We start from the raw sequence: 18,544 nt of genomic DNA on the forward strand, positions 1-18,544 counted from the left end.
CACGGCATGCCATTGGCACATGTGGTGTGGATGGCATGGTTGGCATGCCTTGGCGCGGAGATGTGGCTGGCACGGCATGCCATTGGCACATGTGGTGCGGATGGCATGGTTGGCATGCCTTGGCGAGGAGATGTGGATGGAACGGCATGCCATTAGCACATGTGGTGTGGCTGGCATGGTTGGCATTCCTTGTCGTGGAGATGTGGCTGGCACGGCATGCCATTGGCACATGTGGTGCAGCTGGCATGGTTGGCATGCCTTGGCGCGGAGATGTGGCTGGCACGGCATGCCATTGGCACATGTGGTGCGGCTGGCATGGTCGGCATGCCTTGGCGCGGAGATGTGGCTGGTACGTCATGTCATTGGCACATGTGGTGCGTCAGGCATGGTCGGCATGCCTTGGCGTGGAGATGTGGCTGGCACGACATGCCATTGGCACATGTGGTGCGGCTGGCATGGTCGACATGCCTTGGCGCAGAGATGTGGCTGGAACGGCATGCCATTGGCACATGTGGTGCGGCTGGCATGGTCGGCATGCCTTGGTGCGGAGATGTGGCTGGCACGACATGTGATTGGCACATGCGGTGTGGCTGGCCTGGTTGGCATTCCTTGGCGCGGGGATGTGGCTAGCACGGCATGCGATTGGCACATGCGGTGCGGCTGGCATGGTTGGCATGCCTTGGCGCGGAGATGTGGCTGGCACGGCATGCCATTGACACATGTGGTGCGGCTGGCATGGTTGGCATGCCTTGGCGGAGAGATGTGGCTGGCATGGCATGCCATTGGCACATGTGGTGCGGCTGTCATAGTTGGCATGCCTTGGCGCAGAGATGTGGCTGGCATGGCATGCCATTGGAACATTGGTTCGGCTGGCATGGTTGGCATGCCTTGGCACGGAGATGTGGCTGGCACGACATGTCATTGGCACATGTAGTGTGGAAATTAGGTTTTGGCCTATCGAAACCCTAATTAGCATTAAAAAAGGTACCCTGGTAATTTTCTCGCAGACATATTAAAGGCTTCAATAAATGCGCTTAGTGGAGACAATATTAATCAAGTTTTGTGACGTCGCTGTCTGACTAGGGTTTTACGATTCTAATCCTAAGCTAAAAACTACCATCAACAACTGCCTATCAATATTATTGATCGGAAGTCACAGTTTGGAGGAAGAAAAGAAAATAATTGAAGAAGAAATTCCCGTGAAGAAGAAGAAGAAGAAAAGATACGAAGAAATCAAATTTTATAAATTCTGGGTTTGGGAGAAATTTTCTCACGAAAATTGGATGCGCGCGTGAACTTTTCCGCCGTGGGTTTTACGGTGTAGAAAATATGTAGAATGGGTCTCCCTGTAGTTTTCAAGTGAAAACTACTACCACACCCATTTTTTAGATTTTGGATACCTTGAAACCCACGGACAAAAAAGTATAGGCGCGCACCCATTTCTTAGGTCAAAATTTTTCACAGACCCGGAATTTTTAGGATTTTGTTTTTCGTTTTTTAACAGTCTTCTCTTATCTGTATTTCCTTCGTTTTGATTTTCATTACAAAACCTCTCCCCGATTCGATAGGTATTCACCATGGATCCAGACCTCTCCTTGAAGCCGAGAAGAAGAAGAAGGAAGAACAGAGTGAATGGCTGGTGGCTGAAATTCCATTGAAATCGGTTGGTAGTAGTTGTTAGTTGAGTAACGAATGGAAGAGTTACAGATACAAAAGCTTTAGTGGGGTTAAACTGAGGTTCTGGTGTTGACACTTCTTCTTGCTGGGACCAATTTGTCGCCAACCTAACAGTGATTTTAGAAGGTGTTTAGAAAGGGGATATGTTGCAGTGATTTTAGTGGGTTTTGTTGATACGATTTGGAGGAGATTTAGCTTGTTCTTCAGCTGAAGTTCAGCTGGAAACAAGTCGTTACTGTGACTGATTATATAGACGCATTGAATGGGTTTTGTGTTGTTGAATTAATAGTTGTGGTGTTCGTCTTCCAAAGGGGTTAGGACACATTTCAAAAATATAACAAAATTGAACTGTAAAATTCTAATTCAAGAGAATGAATCTGGGTGAGTTTGGAAGCTATAGAAGGTTGAAGCTACAGTAAGAGGAATATAGCATACAACCTTTTCGAGTAAATGCCTGAACCACTTATGCTTAAGTTGTTTGCAGCTGCTAGCAATGGTTTGATGGCTGTGTAATGGGGATATTTAGCAGTGGCTAGTTGGTGTTCTCGACGCCAACTGAGAAGAGAGGAAGTAGATACGGAAGTACAATTTGTATGAGTAGTTTGAGAAGAAAGATGAAATTGATGCTATAACTGAAGTGATGAGAACTGTTTCCAGGGAAGTGTGAACGTGATTGAAGAGTCATGTCTCAATTTAGTAGTATTCATGAAAATTAGTAGTACAAATTATCCCAATATCATTGTAGATTAATGAAATGTCAAAAGGGAAAAAAATTAAACAGGAAAATCTGTATATTCAGTCAAGAACATTGATTTTAACCACACCAAAAAGGATAGTAAGAAGAACATACATACCAAAGTTGAGACAAGTGAAAATCCCAAACGAAGAAGGAGAGGAAGATGAAGAACCAAAGATCGAAGTTTTCAAATAGTTGCAAAGGAGAAGTATAATGGTATGAGAAAACTTTGATGGCCTATCAATAACACATTATTAGCATTTTCCTTCCTGCAGGTTCTCATAATAAATGCTTCTTCTGGGGTTCATCATGAGCCTAGTTGTTTCAAATTAACCCCTAGCTACCAAGTTTCTACTTATGGATAATCAGTTTTTTGGACTTATTTTCTTTTGTTTCCCGCTCTAATTTTTTTCCTAATTCCTTAATTATTATACTCGATTTCTGGGAGAGTATTGGTGATGCTGTAGGAAATTTTCCCAAAGCGGGAAAAAGAAAAGGGACTCGGGACTTCAGTGTGTGGGTTCGCATAGGGCCAGTGCATCAACAAGCTCAACAATAATAAGACTATTTACAGATAGTGAAAAGGAAAACTTACGCGCATGCCGAAAAAGAAAAGAAATACGCGCAGGCCGAAAAAAATAATATTTTCATTGTCAGGCCACAATTAATTTTAGGTATCGTGACACCCATAATTATTTCCGTGACACCCATAATTATATAAAATTATTAAAAATGTCTGCATGACGGATTGTAGATCCGCATGACGGGTTATGCATCAGGAGTATAATTTGCAACGCAACTTGGATATAACATATCTAAAAATCGGCGCCTGGGAATTTACAAATTTTATATCGTTGGAAATCTTTTTAAGAGAGATACGCGACGAGTACAAATAACAATATCAAATTTTTGTTTTTCACGAAAAAATCGGAGGTGATCATCATTCTAGGCAAAATTTCGAAAACTGACTACATAACCACTATGCAGCCACCAAAAAAGATGCATAACACATTCTGCAGACACATAACGAATTATGTAACCATTTTCTCGACTGCATAACAAATTATACATCTGCATAACAAAGTTATGCATCTATAACAAGTTATGTAACCATTGTTTTGGTTGATTTTAGTGCGTACATAAAACAATTGATGCATAATGCAGTATGCATCTATATTTACGGATGCATATCAAGTTATGCATCTATTTTCTCGATGCGTAAAAGATTGTGCAACAATTTTCTCGATGCATAATGCATTATGCAGTCATATTTTCGGATGCATTCATATTTTCGGATGCATAACAGGTTATGCATCCATTTTCACGACTGCATAACATGTTATGTAGATATTATTGTAGGTGCGTGACAAGTTATGCAACCTTATTGTTTGTTGGTTTCAATACTAAGAAAAAACTAGCTGCATAACGTGTTATGCAACCGTTTCTGAACTGCATAACAAGTTATGCAAAAAAAAAAAAAAGGCCGGAAACATAGAATCTTGACGGCCTTCTCAATTCGCCACAATCACAATTTCGAAGAGATGCTGCCTTCATGAGCAATGTAAGAATGGTGCTTAAAACCATTTGCTTTCTTTCGACCTCTATAGGAAATAAGATGCGACGTCTTTATAACTCATGCAAAAAATGAGTGGAGTAAGTAGAGACACGTCCTTTAGCTACTAGTGGACTTCACCAGCTTGGCAAACGTTATTTAACAAGGAACAAAAAATTCTATGTTTCACCACTTCATGTCCTGCCGAGATAAGTAAGACAGTTCTTTATTCGGTTGACCTTTTTACTGGGAGAAGCTTGAGTGCACACGATAATGAACAACAAAACAACCTAAGTTTAGCTGCCATCTCTCCACGTTTCCCTGTTTGCTGAGCGTTAAATCCGCAAGTAAGAATACTGAAGCCCCATTATTGCAACAAAACAGCCTAAGTTACTTTAACATAAATCATAAAATTCAAAAGCATTAAATTCTTCTCTTCGTTTATTCATAAATACTATAATATATGTCGTGCTGTGTTGCGCCAAGAAATAAGCCGTATTGTGTCATATTTTGCTTTTCTTGTCAAAAACAAAGCACGGTACAAAGACACAACGCGCAAATAACCGTGTTGCGCCATGGTGGCAAACTTAATTTATGATTTCCAGATATAATATCTTTTTACTTTTTACAGAGCAATTTTCTTAGTAACGATACTTTTTATCTATCTCTTCAAAATAACTACAGTAGGGATGTGAAAATAACTTAATTTGCAATATATTTATTCCCTAATTTTTCACTTATGCAGACGCATCGCACATTACCAACACTCTACTTTCTACCATGATTTTTGGAAATACACTAACAGAGAAACAAAATTACAATTCTTAGTAAATAAAAAAAGTAAAATAAGAAACACAAATACATGCAGTTGATAAAATAACACACAATAAATGCAGCAGCACTATTCCAACGTTATTAAAGAGAAATAGTAGTAAACAGTAGAACTAATAATGCAACAATAATAACGCTAACGCAGTTGGTAACATGCACTGGAGCAGCCTTAGAGGATAGCCAATTAATTTTCTCAGTAGACTTTCCATGGTCATTGACGTCGATATAAGCTCCCACCCTCATCCCGTATCTTCTTGTGTACGGAAATAACCCCGACAGATACTCTGTAATAAAACACGCTGCAAAAGTAGTGGTATACCTGATATTCGTAACCAAGTTCACTCGAAACATGACTGTACTTCCATTTGAGACAACCGATCTAGCATCCTCCCAAGGCACATCAACAGTTTCAATTGTCTCACCATCATAGAAAATCCCTTTCCTATCGATCGTAAATTCGGGTATAGTAGTAGTAGCAATCGGTAAACTTAAGTTCTTGCCGTAATAAACCGTCACGTTGACATCATCACAGTAAGTCTCCTTAAGCGACATAGTGTTCCAAAATGCCATACGGAACGATATAGTGTTGGCGTTGATGGCTTGGATATTGTGCGAGTGTACGTCCAGCGAAGGAACGTATAATCTCTCGATAGAAAATTTGGGGTTGGATGGACCAATGCATAGGAAAAAGAAAGCAAGTATCGTCGAGGTGATGAGTCCGTAGACACATTTGACACAAGCTTCTGTTGCTTCATCTGCCATTGATACTATTTTTTTGTGCAAAGATGCAAAAGAATGCTGTGAAACTAGGGGATAAAGATCAGCATTATATGGCCAAACCACATCAACAGTGAGTCGTCTAAAAATGAGTTTAATAATCAAAACAAAGTCAGTAACTTGCTGGTTCGAATTTGGATAATTACTGCTGATGAGTGTGTTTTTTGTTTTCTAGTTTCGTTTTTCTTTGGTATTTGGTAAACTGCATGCTGGCAAGGTGATGTATTTTAATTTTCACCATCTTTTTTCGGTAACGGCTTAGCAGCTTTGAATTTGGCTAGGATTCATGGATCACGGACTGCTTAACTCATACGTGTCAGTTAAGATACGTGGTAAACTTAGCCAACCAACTTAACTCTGAAATTCGGATCAAAACTTAACTCTGAAATTAACAACTTGCTCAAATGCTTCATCGGAGTCCACTAGGCACCAATGGTCAATGGTGTGCATACGTAAGCATAATCTGCACTTGGGAAAGTTCTCTTTACATGCCATTTATTCAAGGCTGGTATGCTATACGGGCCATATACACTTGCAGGTAGCACAGCCATTTTGCAAGGTCGTGCAGCAACTGGCTACGACTCCAAAACATCATGCAGCAACTAGGTCGTGTGCAGTAGCCAAATGTAGAATTTACAACACAAATCATGAAAATTCTTTAGTTTTTATGCTTTAATCAACTCAAAATATGAGTTGAAACTTGAGAATTCTGATTTGTGCTTATTAGATATTACAACCAAATGATCAAAAAAGAAAACAAAAATTTTGAATTTATTTTACAGGTACCCTTTTCTTAGTAAGAAAGGACTCTAATCTGTGTACAAATTACCGAAAACTTCTATATTGGGCTCTGACAACAGAGAAAAAAAATTGGTTGTTTTTTCCTGCATCGAGCAGAATATGCTTTAAAAATTGACTCATAACTCGGAATCAGCATAAATCGGAACAGGCAAGAAAGGGAATGGAGCAATAGAAGCATATGCGACCGGTGCACGTGATTGGTTCCGTCGCATTACAATGTGCCGATCATCTTCACTATTTTGCACTTGGGTTTCAGTGGTAAATAAACCCGGTGTGGTCGCCGTAAGCGTTTGCTGATTTTCAGTGACGCGGTGGAACAGCATTCCAGACATAAATATGGGAAGATACAAAAGGCTCCCGTGAAACATCCTCCTTGCATTCTTTGCAGTGCGGTCTCGAACAAACATAACAGCACCAGCAGTCATAAATAGAGTAAGCAGAGTTGATTCAAGACAAAACCACCCACTAGTAACTCCCGCTGCACAAGTTTATGTCCATCACAAAGCTTAGTCGGAAACAATCATCTACATAACTTGATTATAATCATTATCATGCACTCAGAAATAGTTGAGAAATAAGTACTAAAGGATAAGATTGATTAAAGAATTCTCAAGAACAAATGTCCTCAAATTGTGGGTCACATGTACCAAAATATCAAAAATAAGCCGCACTTAACAACCCAAAATTGGAAATCATACAACCTCCGAAAGAATAACTTCGTGATAGACTACACAGAAGCAAGATCAGTAGTACCGACATCGTACAGCGGTGACATGGTCATGGGGCAATGGTGTAGAGATGGTTTGTTGATGTGATTGTGGAGGTCAACGGCGGAAGCAGTAATCAGGTTGACATGCGGCATTAGTTCAGGTTCCGAAACAATTGTAAGGATGGTGATTGTGAACATGGTTATGTGCAATGGCAGTATGGTGATTTATTTGGCAGTAGAAATAAGGTGTTGAGCTGAGTGCATTAAGAATCAACCGACAAAAGACTCGTCCTACCTTGGCAGTGCATATAGATTAGAACAAAAACAAGTCTACTTACGTGTCCTTTGCAAGGAAAATGGATAAAAACTTAAAAAGACTACAACAGCAAAAAAATACTTCGCAACTTAACATGATTAACTGGTGAATTTAGATGTGTTATGCAGTGGGAATTAGAACTCACAATCATAGGCTAAGTACCCCAATGGAAGAAGATACAGGCAATTCCTTAAAGATACCCAAGATGTTTTCCATCCAGAAGGATCAGCAAGAGATATCATCTTAAACCTGAATACAAGAACAAATACCAGGACATGAGAAGGTAAAATTCCTGAACTGTTTACAACATAAGACTCAAGTTTCACACATTTGATCTTTCAACCAACATGTGATGCAACATGCACGAGTAGCAACATTGCACCCACTATTATAGGAGCACCCCTGCAAACTATATTCAGGAACTCAACCATTTGGAATACGCACATGTACAGGTCAGCTATATCTAAGGATCAAATGTGAAAACATTCAAACCGAATCATGTCATTACTACTAATCAACACACTACAGTATATTACTATTATATTGAAGTTTTCAGGAAAATAAGAATGAATACCCCCCAGCGGCATAATCATTGCGGCACAAGTATGCGAGAGCCATAAAATGGGGCAACTGCCAAAAGTATAAGGCAGCTGGAAGAATCATCGCGTCAAGTGAGACGTGACCTGCAGCTGCTGTCCACCTGAAAAAACAAACAAAAATGGTTTGAGCAAGCAAGATTCAAGAAGCCAGAAGATGAAAATTTCAGACCACTATTAGCAAAATCTCATTAAGATTAGTAACAAAGTAATTTCAATTTATAGCCTACTATGATCCCAGATATGGATGTCCCTACATCATGCAACTTTTGTTAAAGTGATTAAGAACCCAGGTAAGAATGTGAACAAATCAGATAAAGTAATTTACTTGTAAGCATGATCAAGTATATAAAAGAAGGAATTTGCATCATCTACCAGGTCTACCGACAGAGGACAACTCATACAAAATAAAATATGAAATTCAAGTTTTACAATGTAAGAGAAGGTATTCTTAACCTAAGGACAAATATTTAAAAAGAGAAATACATTTCAACTTAGAGCAGGATTGTGTTCATGAAGGCTTGCTTGGACCCAGAAAAGTACTTACCCAAGGAGTGGAGGAATAGCACCAACAACAGCTCCAACCCATGTATTCACTGGGTGTATTTGCTTTAAGGGAGTATATACAAACGCATAAAGACCAAGAGTCGAGGCTGCGAGCCCTGCTGTCAGCATATTTGCCTGCAACAACCTTGCCATGGAAGATTTCATAACATATTTTACCTTCGGGTAAGGGGAAATTAACAAAGAGGTAAATCAAAAGCATATTTGTAAACAACAAAATTAGTGTACCTTGCATGCCAATAAAGCTGTGCCTGTTACTCCGACAGTAGTTGCCCAAATGGCGGCATGAGGGAGGCTAATTCGCCCAGAAGGTAGCGGCCTTCTTGCCGTTCTCTTCATTTTGGCATCGTTTTTTATTTCAAATACCTATTTTTTATAATGATAAACTTAGCAAGATATTCCTTGAGGATAAACCCATAAACTTCAGAGCAAAGTGCAAAAAGTGCAAACTGATAACTGTAAGAGAAGATTGCCTCAGTGGCAATAATGTGAGAACTAGCTACTCAATTGAGGAGTGGAGATATGATATACGTCACATAGTTCAAATGCTAACCTGATTCAAGGAGTTTGCAGATGCTGCAACCATCATGGTACCAGTACAGGTCAAGCAAAGTCCAGCTATATCAATTGCACCACCACTTCCAAGAACAAACCCCGCCCCAGAAGTTGCCACAACCAGCATGCTACAATGAAAATGCAAAAAAGAAAACCGTATTCAGTTCCTCAAATATAACAAAAGGATAACTTTCATCAATGCATTTGTGCAAATATATCATTACAAACAAAAGTTAAAAACACGTAATAATTCTGTAAGCCAGTAAATGACATGAACTTCACCAACCTTCAGAAAACTCTCCAATTATAGACTAAAAAATGAACCAAAATTCTACAATCATAGACTCAAAATGCACCAAAAAATATGCTGTCCCAATTCGTACTTCAAATTAAGTTTTCATCGAGCTTACATCTTAAGGCTGATTGATTATGCCTCTTGCCTCATACTTCTTTCTCAGTTGTTTTCCAAGCTATAACTTTTACTTCTAATCTTCAAGTAACTAGAACGGTGTAAAACTTTTGTTTCTCATTTCCAATACATATAATAAAATTTGAGACTCATTTCTTCTCATTTGATGATAAATGTTTTCACGGGCCATACTTTAGCCCGAAAGGAATAATAAGGGAAACCGCCGTGAAATTTCATTTGTTCGCTGATTGGGTTGCACTTGTTTATCACCAACCTAGTTTCTATATTTACCTTAGTCACTGTAATACTACCTCCGTCTCTAAAAGATAGGCAGGGAGTATAAGCTATCAACATGTATCCAGGCCATTGAATTAAAACCAAATTTGACTTCTTCTTTCTTACCAACAGTATGGAAATGGGGGAATGTAGTTCTCCACTAATTCTATGAGTTTGATCAATTTACTACGCTAAAGCAAGAATCAAGTTTAAAATTCAAATGAAAATCTATACAGATTAACCAGTATCAATCAAACAAACAACCTAATCTGGAATCTTAAAATGAAACCCTAAATTCATTTAAAAAATCCAACATTTTTTCTAAACCCAACCTGAGCCGAGCTTTAGATAATTCCCAATAGCAACGCCCATAATGTCTAACCACCTCAGCAACATCTCCAGCTTTTATCAAGGTTGCAGTAGCAGTAGTTGTAGCAGCTAAAGAAGGTCCAACAACATCTGCTGCTGTTGCTGCTGATGACGAAGATAAAAGCCTTAAAGCTCTATTTGCATCAGATTTCTCGAGCCCTGATTTCAATGAATTTAGAGAATAGACTGGGAATTCCCCACTGGATGAGTGAAGTTGAGTCTGTGAGACTCCTGCTCGAACTTCATAACCATTGAAAATCACTGCAGAACGAAGAAGAGAATCTGGGTATTGAAAATTATGATTCTGATTACGGTTTGATAGGTAGAGAAGTTTTGATGATAGGGAATTTCTTCTCCACATGGTTACTCTCTCTGAACCCTGAACCTAAAACATGAGAAGATTATTCAGAATCAGAGAAAAAAAACCATTTTCTACCAGGTAAATGATCGGTCCGGTGTGCATAGGGCCTATAGGAGAAGGGGGCGTATACAGCAGCTCCATGTTACCATTTTACCCTTAAATCGGGAAGTCGTACTCGGTTAAATCGGTGTGGGTCGAAGTCTAGTCATCATTCACCTCACTTATCTACACACTCTCTAGTCTCCATCCAGCACAGTTTCTCTCTTATTTATTCCCACTGATACGAAACTCGGAAGTAGAAGTAGAAATGGATAAAACCTTAGTAGAATTTGGTGCTTTCACGCAGAAATTCTTGATACGTCCTTCACCGAATCCATCTCCTCAGACCCTTCCTCTAAATGGTTTAACTTTCACTGTCAAAGAAATGTACATTTCAATTGACACTTTTTATTCAGAATTTCATACAATTGTTATAAGTAGGAATTACCTATAGATCCTATTATAATGTTCTTAGTTAGTGGCAGGTCCATCCACTAAAGCCCAATAACCAGAGGTCCATAATTAAAAGAAAGAAGAAAAATGGACCCAATTTTTTATCACTTGGTCCTGTACACGTGCGAAACTAGGAAAATATATTCGATAAATGTTTGGATTACCTTTCATACATAATAACGATAAGACTAAATCAGTCACAGAGATTTTCATTTTTATTTTCATTTTCTCTTTCCACGACTCCAGCTCTGCGTTGAAGATCGAAGAAACTTCATTTGAAAGCATCACCGACGAGTTTTATTGAATGAATCATCAATAAAATCCAACAAACAAGATAAGTTTCATCTATTTTGATTGTTTAATTCGGTCGTAATCCTTGATTTATCAGTGTGGATAAGAATTTACAGAAAAATCTATGGTTTCAAAAACCCTAATAGCACTAAATTCACTTTGAATTCCTAACTCGATTCACAATTAGTTTTTAGATCTGTAATCTCATTTCCTTTCTCGGTGATTTTAGTTAAAGATTGGTTATATAGATCTGAGTTGTTGATGTTTGATTGTAGATCCGTGGTTGCAGGATCCGGTAGTACATATATGTCGTACTGATGGTATTATAATTGGTGTATATGTTTAAGATGTGTAAAATCCATCTCTTTGTTTTGAATTTTTCTCGTTTATGAATATGTTTTTGTAATTGATATTATTTTGATTGGGTGGATTGTCAATTTGAGATAATTTTCCGTTTTTGGTAGATTATATTTTTCCCGGTTAAAATCATACTTTTTCTTGTTGTTTTAATTTCACAATCAGGAGTACATATGTGATGTACTGAATATAATACGGTCGTTGTATGTCTATAAAATGTGTAACATCTAAATTTTGTGTATATGTGTGTGCTTTGTGTAAAAAAAAATAAGTATCAGTTTGATAATCTAATGAATCAGCATTGGTATATGTCTTTCTTTTAATTTGGTGCAGGCCTTTGTCGTTGGATTCATGCTCTGTTCTTATTCGGATCTAGAGACTAACATGATTCAGGTAGGTAGCTCTTAAGTTTTTTATTCTGATTATTCTTTTATAGTTGATTCTATTTTCAGTTGATTTTGGGTGTGATCCAGCAGTGCATATATGATGTACTGTTTATATCAATATGCTATATATGTAGTGCTGCAAAAGAATCCAGCAGTGCATATATGGCGTACTGAAAAAGAATTGTTTTGCTTTTGTTATATTCATTACTTGTTTTGATATGCAGTTGATTTTTAGTTTTTGAATCCGTCTAGTGGATATAGGTCGAAGAAGAACGATTGTCTGTTGGTAGTTTAGTTCGGGTTAGGCGTCGGAATGGATCGTGGTGGCCGTGGCGTATAATGGGATTTCCTGAATTTCCTGATGGTTGCGTCCTTTCTCTGAAGGATCAAACTCCGGTGAAGTTCTTGGGACGATATAATGCAAACATGTAAGTGTTTCGATATTCTTGTTTATGTAATCTTGTTAAGTATGAAGTGTGTTTTAATGGGTGTGCATAATGTATGTACTGCATTCTCATACATTTTTAGTATGTTTTGATGAGAGTGTGTAATGCATGTATTGCATTCTCATGCATTTTTAGTGAGTTTGATGGAGTCCATAATGAATGTATTGTATTATTCCCAAATAAGTATTGTAGAAGGTTTTTGCAGCTTCATTTGGTATAATTTGGCAGTGCGTATATGCTGTACTGCTGAAAATTCAGTTTATATACGCTACACTGACGAGAAATCAGTGTATAAATGTTGCACTCTGTAAAAATCACAGTTTACACTTCATAGAACATTACAGTAGCTGCTGGTTTTTTGCTCCATAACTATTATTCTGCACTAAGCATAACCAAGTAATCCGCTTGGAGTTTTTATACATTTTTTGATCATCTCAGTTGGTCACTTAGCAGGGGGCTCAACAAGACGTGCTAGTTGATATGGTTGCATAAAGTCATTCTTACAAGCAGAGATTGGTACACCTTATCAACACAACTACGTAAGACTCTTTCTTAAGTTTCTTTTTTCGCATAGAAGAATACCAAAAAAGAACAACTAATAAACAGTTTATCTCCTTGCTATACCTTTTTCTCTTAGTATACCAGCACCGTCGTATATCCGCTGGACAACCCATAACGATTTTAGTTTCAATTTTTAAGTATATTCACTCTATAATTACCCAAGTTGGACTAAGTGAAGTATTGTTCATTATGGGGACGTTGATAGGATCCTGTACATATTTTTCTTAACATTAAATCCGTGTTATTATGTTTAAAATCCACTGAAAATATGGGTGCATCCAATATGTACTGATAGTTGTGAAACGAAGACTTGCCTTTCTTAGCATTACACGTAGGTTTAGATAGAATTAGTTGTGTTTTGTAACGCAATCACTGTCATGGTGTGAAAGTAAGAATTTTGTTTCTTAGCATTATCCATTGGTTATATGATCTTTTTGGGTTGCTGATGGAATTGTCTTATTAAGCAGTTTATGTGTCGGTTCGAGAACGATTTTTTTTGGATTATACAGTATGAATTGAGTTTATTCAAGAATGATTTTTGTAGATGTAAAACATGAACTGAGTGTAGGTATACTGTCAATAAATTGGGTGTATAAGTACTGTCAAGAAATAGTTATTTGTTGCCTTCGAAAAAGAAAGGACCGGATAAATTGAGTGCAGATGTACTGTCAATAAATTGGGTGTATAAGTACTGTCAAGAAATAGTTATTTGTTGCCTTCAAAAAAGAAAGGACCGAATAAATTGAGTGCAGATGTACTGTCAAGAAATTGAGTACATCATTTATAGACTGGAAAACATTTTGCAGGACTATTACTCTTCGTTAGTTGGTATGGTTTGCTAAACGCCTACACGTTTTAAGAGTTTTCATTGGTAATGGGTGATAAGTGCCTTAAATACATCTTTTGAATGTCAATTTTTTATGATTTTCTTAGTTATTTCTCTTTTATTTTTGTATAATACGTTTGTTTTATTTTGCAGGCATTTTGGAGTCATGTTACATGAAAGAAGAGGAGAAGAGGCATAATTCATCATTTTGGCTACGCTAGGTGCTAATGGATTTGAAGCCAAGGCAGTCACACTTATTAATCGGGGTAGCCACCTGCTGTGATAAGGGCCAGTATTATACGCAGCAACAACAAAGCTAGGTCCTAATACACTCGACCAGTTCCGCTCATTTCATCTCAGTCTACAACCAAAATACGAAGAGATGCTGCCAAGAGTTCACCGTTGTCCAAAAAAGTCGACCAGCAGCTAGTCACGGTTCTTGTGGTCGTGTTTGAGGAGGAAAGGCGTGATCCAGAAGCTCAGAACAACACGACAGAGTGAGAGATTAATACCGAGAAACCAGTTGGGAAATAGTTGTTGTCTGTCATTGATTGGAGTGAAGATCAAGGGAGATCAGGACTGGGATCTCGAAGCTGAGAAGGAAATAAAGATTGGGTATTCAATTTTGGAGAGTTTGGTTTGATTTTGAAGTCGTTTTGCTGCCAAGAGAAGGCAGTGAAAAGAAGACAAGTTGCTGCCGTTATGATGATAAGTGATGATGAATGTTTCTGAGTTTTGAATGAATTAGAAATGTGGATGCTTGTGTAATTTAATTATTGTCGCAGGGAAGGAGATTGAAAGAGCTTAGGATTCAACATCAAGCTCAGAACTGTATATAAGCAAACTGCACACAGGTTGTTTGTAGAAAGGCCGGAAAGAGCATTTCTTCACAGTTTCAAGATTAGCTGCGACCAGCTTAGTATGTCAGATGTAGGAGATGTTAAAAATGCAGACAAGGGATTTTGCAACCAGTATTCACAGATCCAAGTAAGTCTTTTGCAGTTATCAGCCATGGTTACATTGGTTGTACAAGGGTTCGACCAGACTTTCGACAAGAGTTTGAGGCGAGTAATCAGTGAAGAGGGCAACAGTTCTGCCCAAGTATTGTGTAGCTGCTAGTCTTGGCTCGAGGCTGTGCACAAGGGTTCGACCAGACTTTCGACAAGAGTTTGAGGCGAGTAATCAGTGAAGAGGGCAACAGTTCTGCCCAAGTATTGTGTAGCTGCTAGTCTTGGCTCGAGGCTGTGCACAAGGGCTGTCTGGCAAACGCAAAAGCTTGATTTAGAACTTGAGATAAACATGGAAACATTGGTCGAATATTCAAAGATTGGGTTTGTAAAACTTGGACGAAAAACCAGTTAAGAGAGTGAAGCTTCTTGCCGTTGATTTTGATAGTTAACAGTGCAGAAGATATGTACTCGAATTTATAAGTATATAAGCTATGTGTACTCAAATTTGTAAGCAGTGCAGCGGATATGTACCCAATATAATAAGGGTGTAGACACGCACTCGTTTGATAGTAGAGGGTATTATGGTCATTTCAATGTTTTCAATTAATTTTGGACCTCCAGATAAAAGAAAAATCCGATTGGACCCTACTATAAATAACTATATGGGCTCAGGACCAAACCGTCAGGGGTTTTATTTCATTTTTTTCTGAAATTCTTTTTTTTTGTTTAACATAGATTTGATGTGGAAGGATATGTTACTGGGTTGGTAATCCGGACTGGATAAGAACTCATTCAGTTGCAACATCAACAGCTCCGGCGGTTTTGAGTCTCTTGTCAGGTGGTGCTACATGTGTTGGTACAACTGTCATGGATGAGATGGCTTACAGGTCCAAATATGAACTCAACTTGTTTGATATTATGTCTATGGATTGAGGAATCGTGATAATTTAATTCATGAAATTCAGGATAAGTATGGGGAATTTACTTATGAACTAGGATTAGGCCCCAGAAGATGGTCTGATCACCTGGGGTCATATATGGCTGTGCTAGGTGTAATCCTCCGGCCATGCAGTATAGCTTCTTGGCTACACCTGTGAAACCTTATAAGTCTTTTGGGTAGATTGTAAACTATTAGATGCAGTTTATACAGATGTTTATCACTTACTCAAGGAGATTTAGTAACTTCAATAATACAATTACTTTGAGTGTCTTTCTTTTCAACAAATTTTATCAACTTTTGCAGTATAAATGGAGAAAACGTACATTATGGAACACCCAATAACCCATGTGCTCGAGATCGGGTACCTGGAGGATCTTCCAGTGGTTCTGCTGTGGCTGTTGCTGCTGAGCTAGTGGATTTTTCATTAGGTAACCTATTCTTATCAATGTAAAGAACATTATATACATTTTCTACATGGTAATACAGTATGACATTGTGTAATGTCCCACATTGCCTAGAGTAGATGTTTAATTCAGTTGTTTAAGTGCAGCCGAATGTAGTTTTAAATTCTTGGTGTCTTTGATTGGTTTCAACTATTCCGTTCAAGTTATATGTAATGAGAAATGAATGGGTGATCTTTACCTGTGGCTTTCTGTTGTTAACCACTCCAATTTTAATTTTTTAATCTGTTGCACCGCAAAATGTGAAGACCTTTTTCTTATATATTTCTTGAATTAGGTACTGATACAGGAGGTAGTGTAAGAGTACCTGCATCATACTGCGGAATTTTGGGGTTTCGACCTTCACATGGAGTTGTTTCCAAAGTTGGTGTTATTCCAATGGCACAAAGCTTTGATACCGTTGGTAAGTAATCAAAATTGGTCATCGAACTCTTTAAACATTACCTTTATAGTTTACCTGGTGAATTTTCTTTTTCAGGATGGTTTGCTAGGGATCCTAAAATATTAAACCGTGTGGGACGGGTACTACTGCAGTTACCTGATGTTGCACCTGTTCGACCTAGTCATTTTGTTATTCCTGATGACTGTTTTCAGCTTCTGAATATCCCAAGTAATCGACTTACTGAAACCGTAATTGGATCCGTTAAGAAGTTATTTGGGTGTAAGTCATTCGTTTTATATATACTACGGCTTTCCACTAGGAGTTATCACATCTTGCTTATATTTGATGAAGTTCCTAATAATGTCATTTTGTAACTTCTACCTGGCAGCCCATGTTTTGCAGCATAAAAATCTAGGTGAATATGTTGAAGAGAGAGTTCCAAGTTTGGAACAATTTATGGATAAAAGTAACAAACACCAAGGATATATACCATCTTTGATAGCACTTTCAGCTGCCATGAGGTCTCTTCAGAGGTAGGGACATATGTTTGGCGCACAAATATAATTGCGTATATCCTTAATATTGATTCCCTTTAAGTTTTTAATTTTGAACCATAGGTTTGAGTTCAAAAATAACCACTAAGACTGGGTCACCACTGTCAAACCTCACTTAGGTCCCGGAATATCAGAACGTGTTTGGGAGGCCATACGGTCGACAGATGAAAACATTGAACTCTGTCACTTGGTGAAATCTGAAATTCATGGAGCTCTTACTGCACTTCTTGAGGTAACCCGTTAAACTCAAAGACCCCACCTCATACTGAGGTAACCCGTTAAACTCAAGCCCCGCTCACCTCATACTTTTGTTGTCATGGGGTTCATTCCATCGCACTCCTCAAATTCGAAGCCATTAATTGTCTTTGCTAGAATCACCCATTTTGTTCTTAATCTTTGGATACAACTGTTTTGCACGAATCACGCACAAATAAACCGTGGGATATGGATCGTCTCTTAGATTCCTAGTATCATATTTTTTTCCAGTCTTCTTAATGCCTCTCCTAACTTTCTTCTTTAGGATTTTGGGGTCCTAATGATCCCCACTGTTCCTGGACCTCCACCAAAACTACTAACTGAAGGGGGTACACTGGAAACATTTCGGGTTAGAGCTTTTAGCTTGCTGTCTGTCGCTGGAGTGTCTGGGTTTTGCCAGGTAATTTGCCTCGCCTCGCATCATCAGCATTAAAATGATCATACTTCATGTTTACATCGTCAGCCATATCCCATGCTACCATTTTCTGGTGGAATCATTAGTTAATTAGTTCTGTATTGCAGGTTAGCCTACCACTTGGAAAATATGATAACCTTCCAGTGTCTATATCTTTGATTGCAAAACATGGAGCAGATGGGTTTCTTCTGAATTTAGTCGAAACCCTTTATGGCAGTCTCAAGGAACAAGTTGAAATTTCCGAGAAATCTGGTTAGCAGTGTCAAAACCCTGTATAAAATAGAATGCATTATTTAACTGCAAAGGTATAAAGATAAGACGGCACGGCAGCCTTTCTCATGATCATGTTGTACATTACTGAAACAACTAGTGTTAATTGGAAAGAAGACGTGAAGATACAACACTCTTAGTTCCAGTGCGTCATACTGAGCTACCCATCCTGTTCTTTAACTGCTTGGTCTGTAATCTATGGGACAATAATTATTCAAAATCTACATTAGATATAATTTCCTGCAATATGCTTATATTATTTCTGCAGTATGCTTGGCTCGGCCAGCTCAATCTTGTCGAAGAAAAAACTTCCATCACGGTTGAATAGGAACGACTATTTTACTGGTGTGTACACATATATCTCACTATCAGACACGTGTATATAAAGAGGTACGTGGAAAGCATGCAGGCCAAAAACATCAAAACATG

The 18,544-nt window shown here is 38.3% G+C and overlaps 2 protein-coding genes, 1 long non-coding RNA gene and 1 pseudogene across 3 annotated transcripts; 2 read left to right on the plus strand and 2 right to left on the minus strand.

Moving 5' to 3' along the window:
• Positions 1-4,880: 4,880 nt before the first annotated feature.
• LOC113336806 lies at positions 4,881-5,558 on the minus strand. Its single transcript, XM_026582481.1, has one exon. It carries the CDS (start codon positions 5,556-5,558, stop codon positions 4,881-4,883), a length of 678 nt encoding a protein of 225 aa, XP_026438266.1.
• A 660-nt stretch (positions 5,559-6,218) lies between these two features.
• LOC113336923 (protoheme IX farnesyltransferase, mitochondrial-like) lies at positions 6,219-10,632 on the minus strand. The gene is made up of 7 exons (XM_026582634.1): positions 10,132-10,632; positions 9,113-9,242; positions 8,788-8,925; positions 8,543-8,676; positions 7,974-8,099; positions 7,545-7,648; positions 6,219-6,852 (listed from the first exon to the last, which is right to left on the minus strand). Exons 1-7 carry the CDS (start codon positions 10,527-10,529, stop codon positions 6,491-6,493), a joined length of 1,392 nt encoding a protein of 463 aa, XP_026438419.1. The 5' UTR covers positions 10,530-10,632; the 3' UTR covers positions 6,219-6,490.
• A 204-nt stretch (positions 10,633-10,836) lies between these two features.
• Positions 10,837-18,130, plus strand: LOC113336939 (annotated as a pseudogene).
• On the plus strand, positions 12,394-14,176 carry LOC113336940. The gene is made up of 3 exons (XR_003354060.1): positions 12,394-12,483; positions 12,940-13,040; positions 14,042-14,176. It is a non-coding gene; the product is annotated as an uncharacterized LOC113336940 (long non-coding RNA).
• Positions 18,131-18,544: the final 414 nt, after the last annotated feature.

This window comes from Papaver somniferum, unplaced genomic scaffold, assembly GCF_003573695.1.
Source record: "Papaver somniferum cultivar HN1 unplaced genomic scaffold, ASM357369v1 unplaced-scaffold_154, whole genome shotgun sequence".
Lineage (NCBI taxonomy): Eukaryota > Viridiplantae > Streptophyta > Magnoliopsida > Ranunculales > Papaveraceae > Papaver > Papaver somniferum.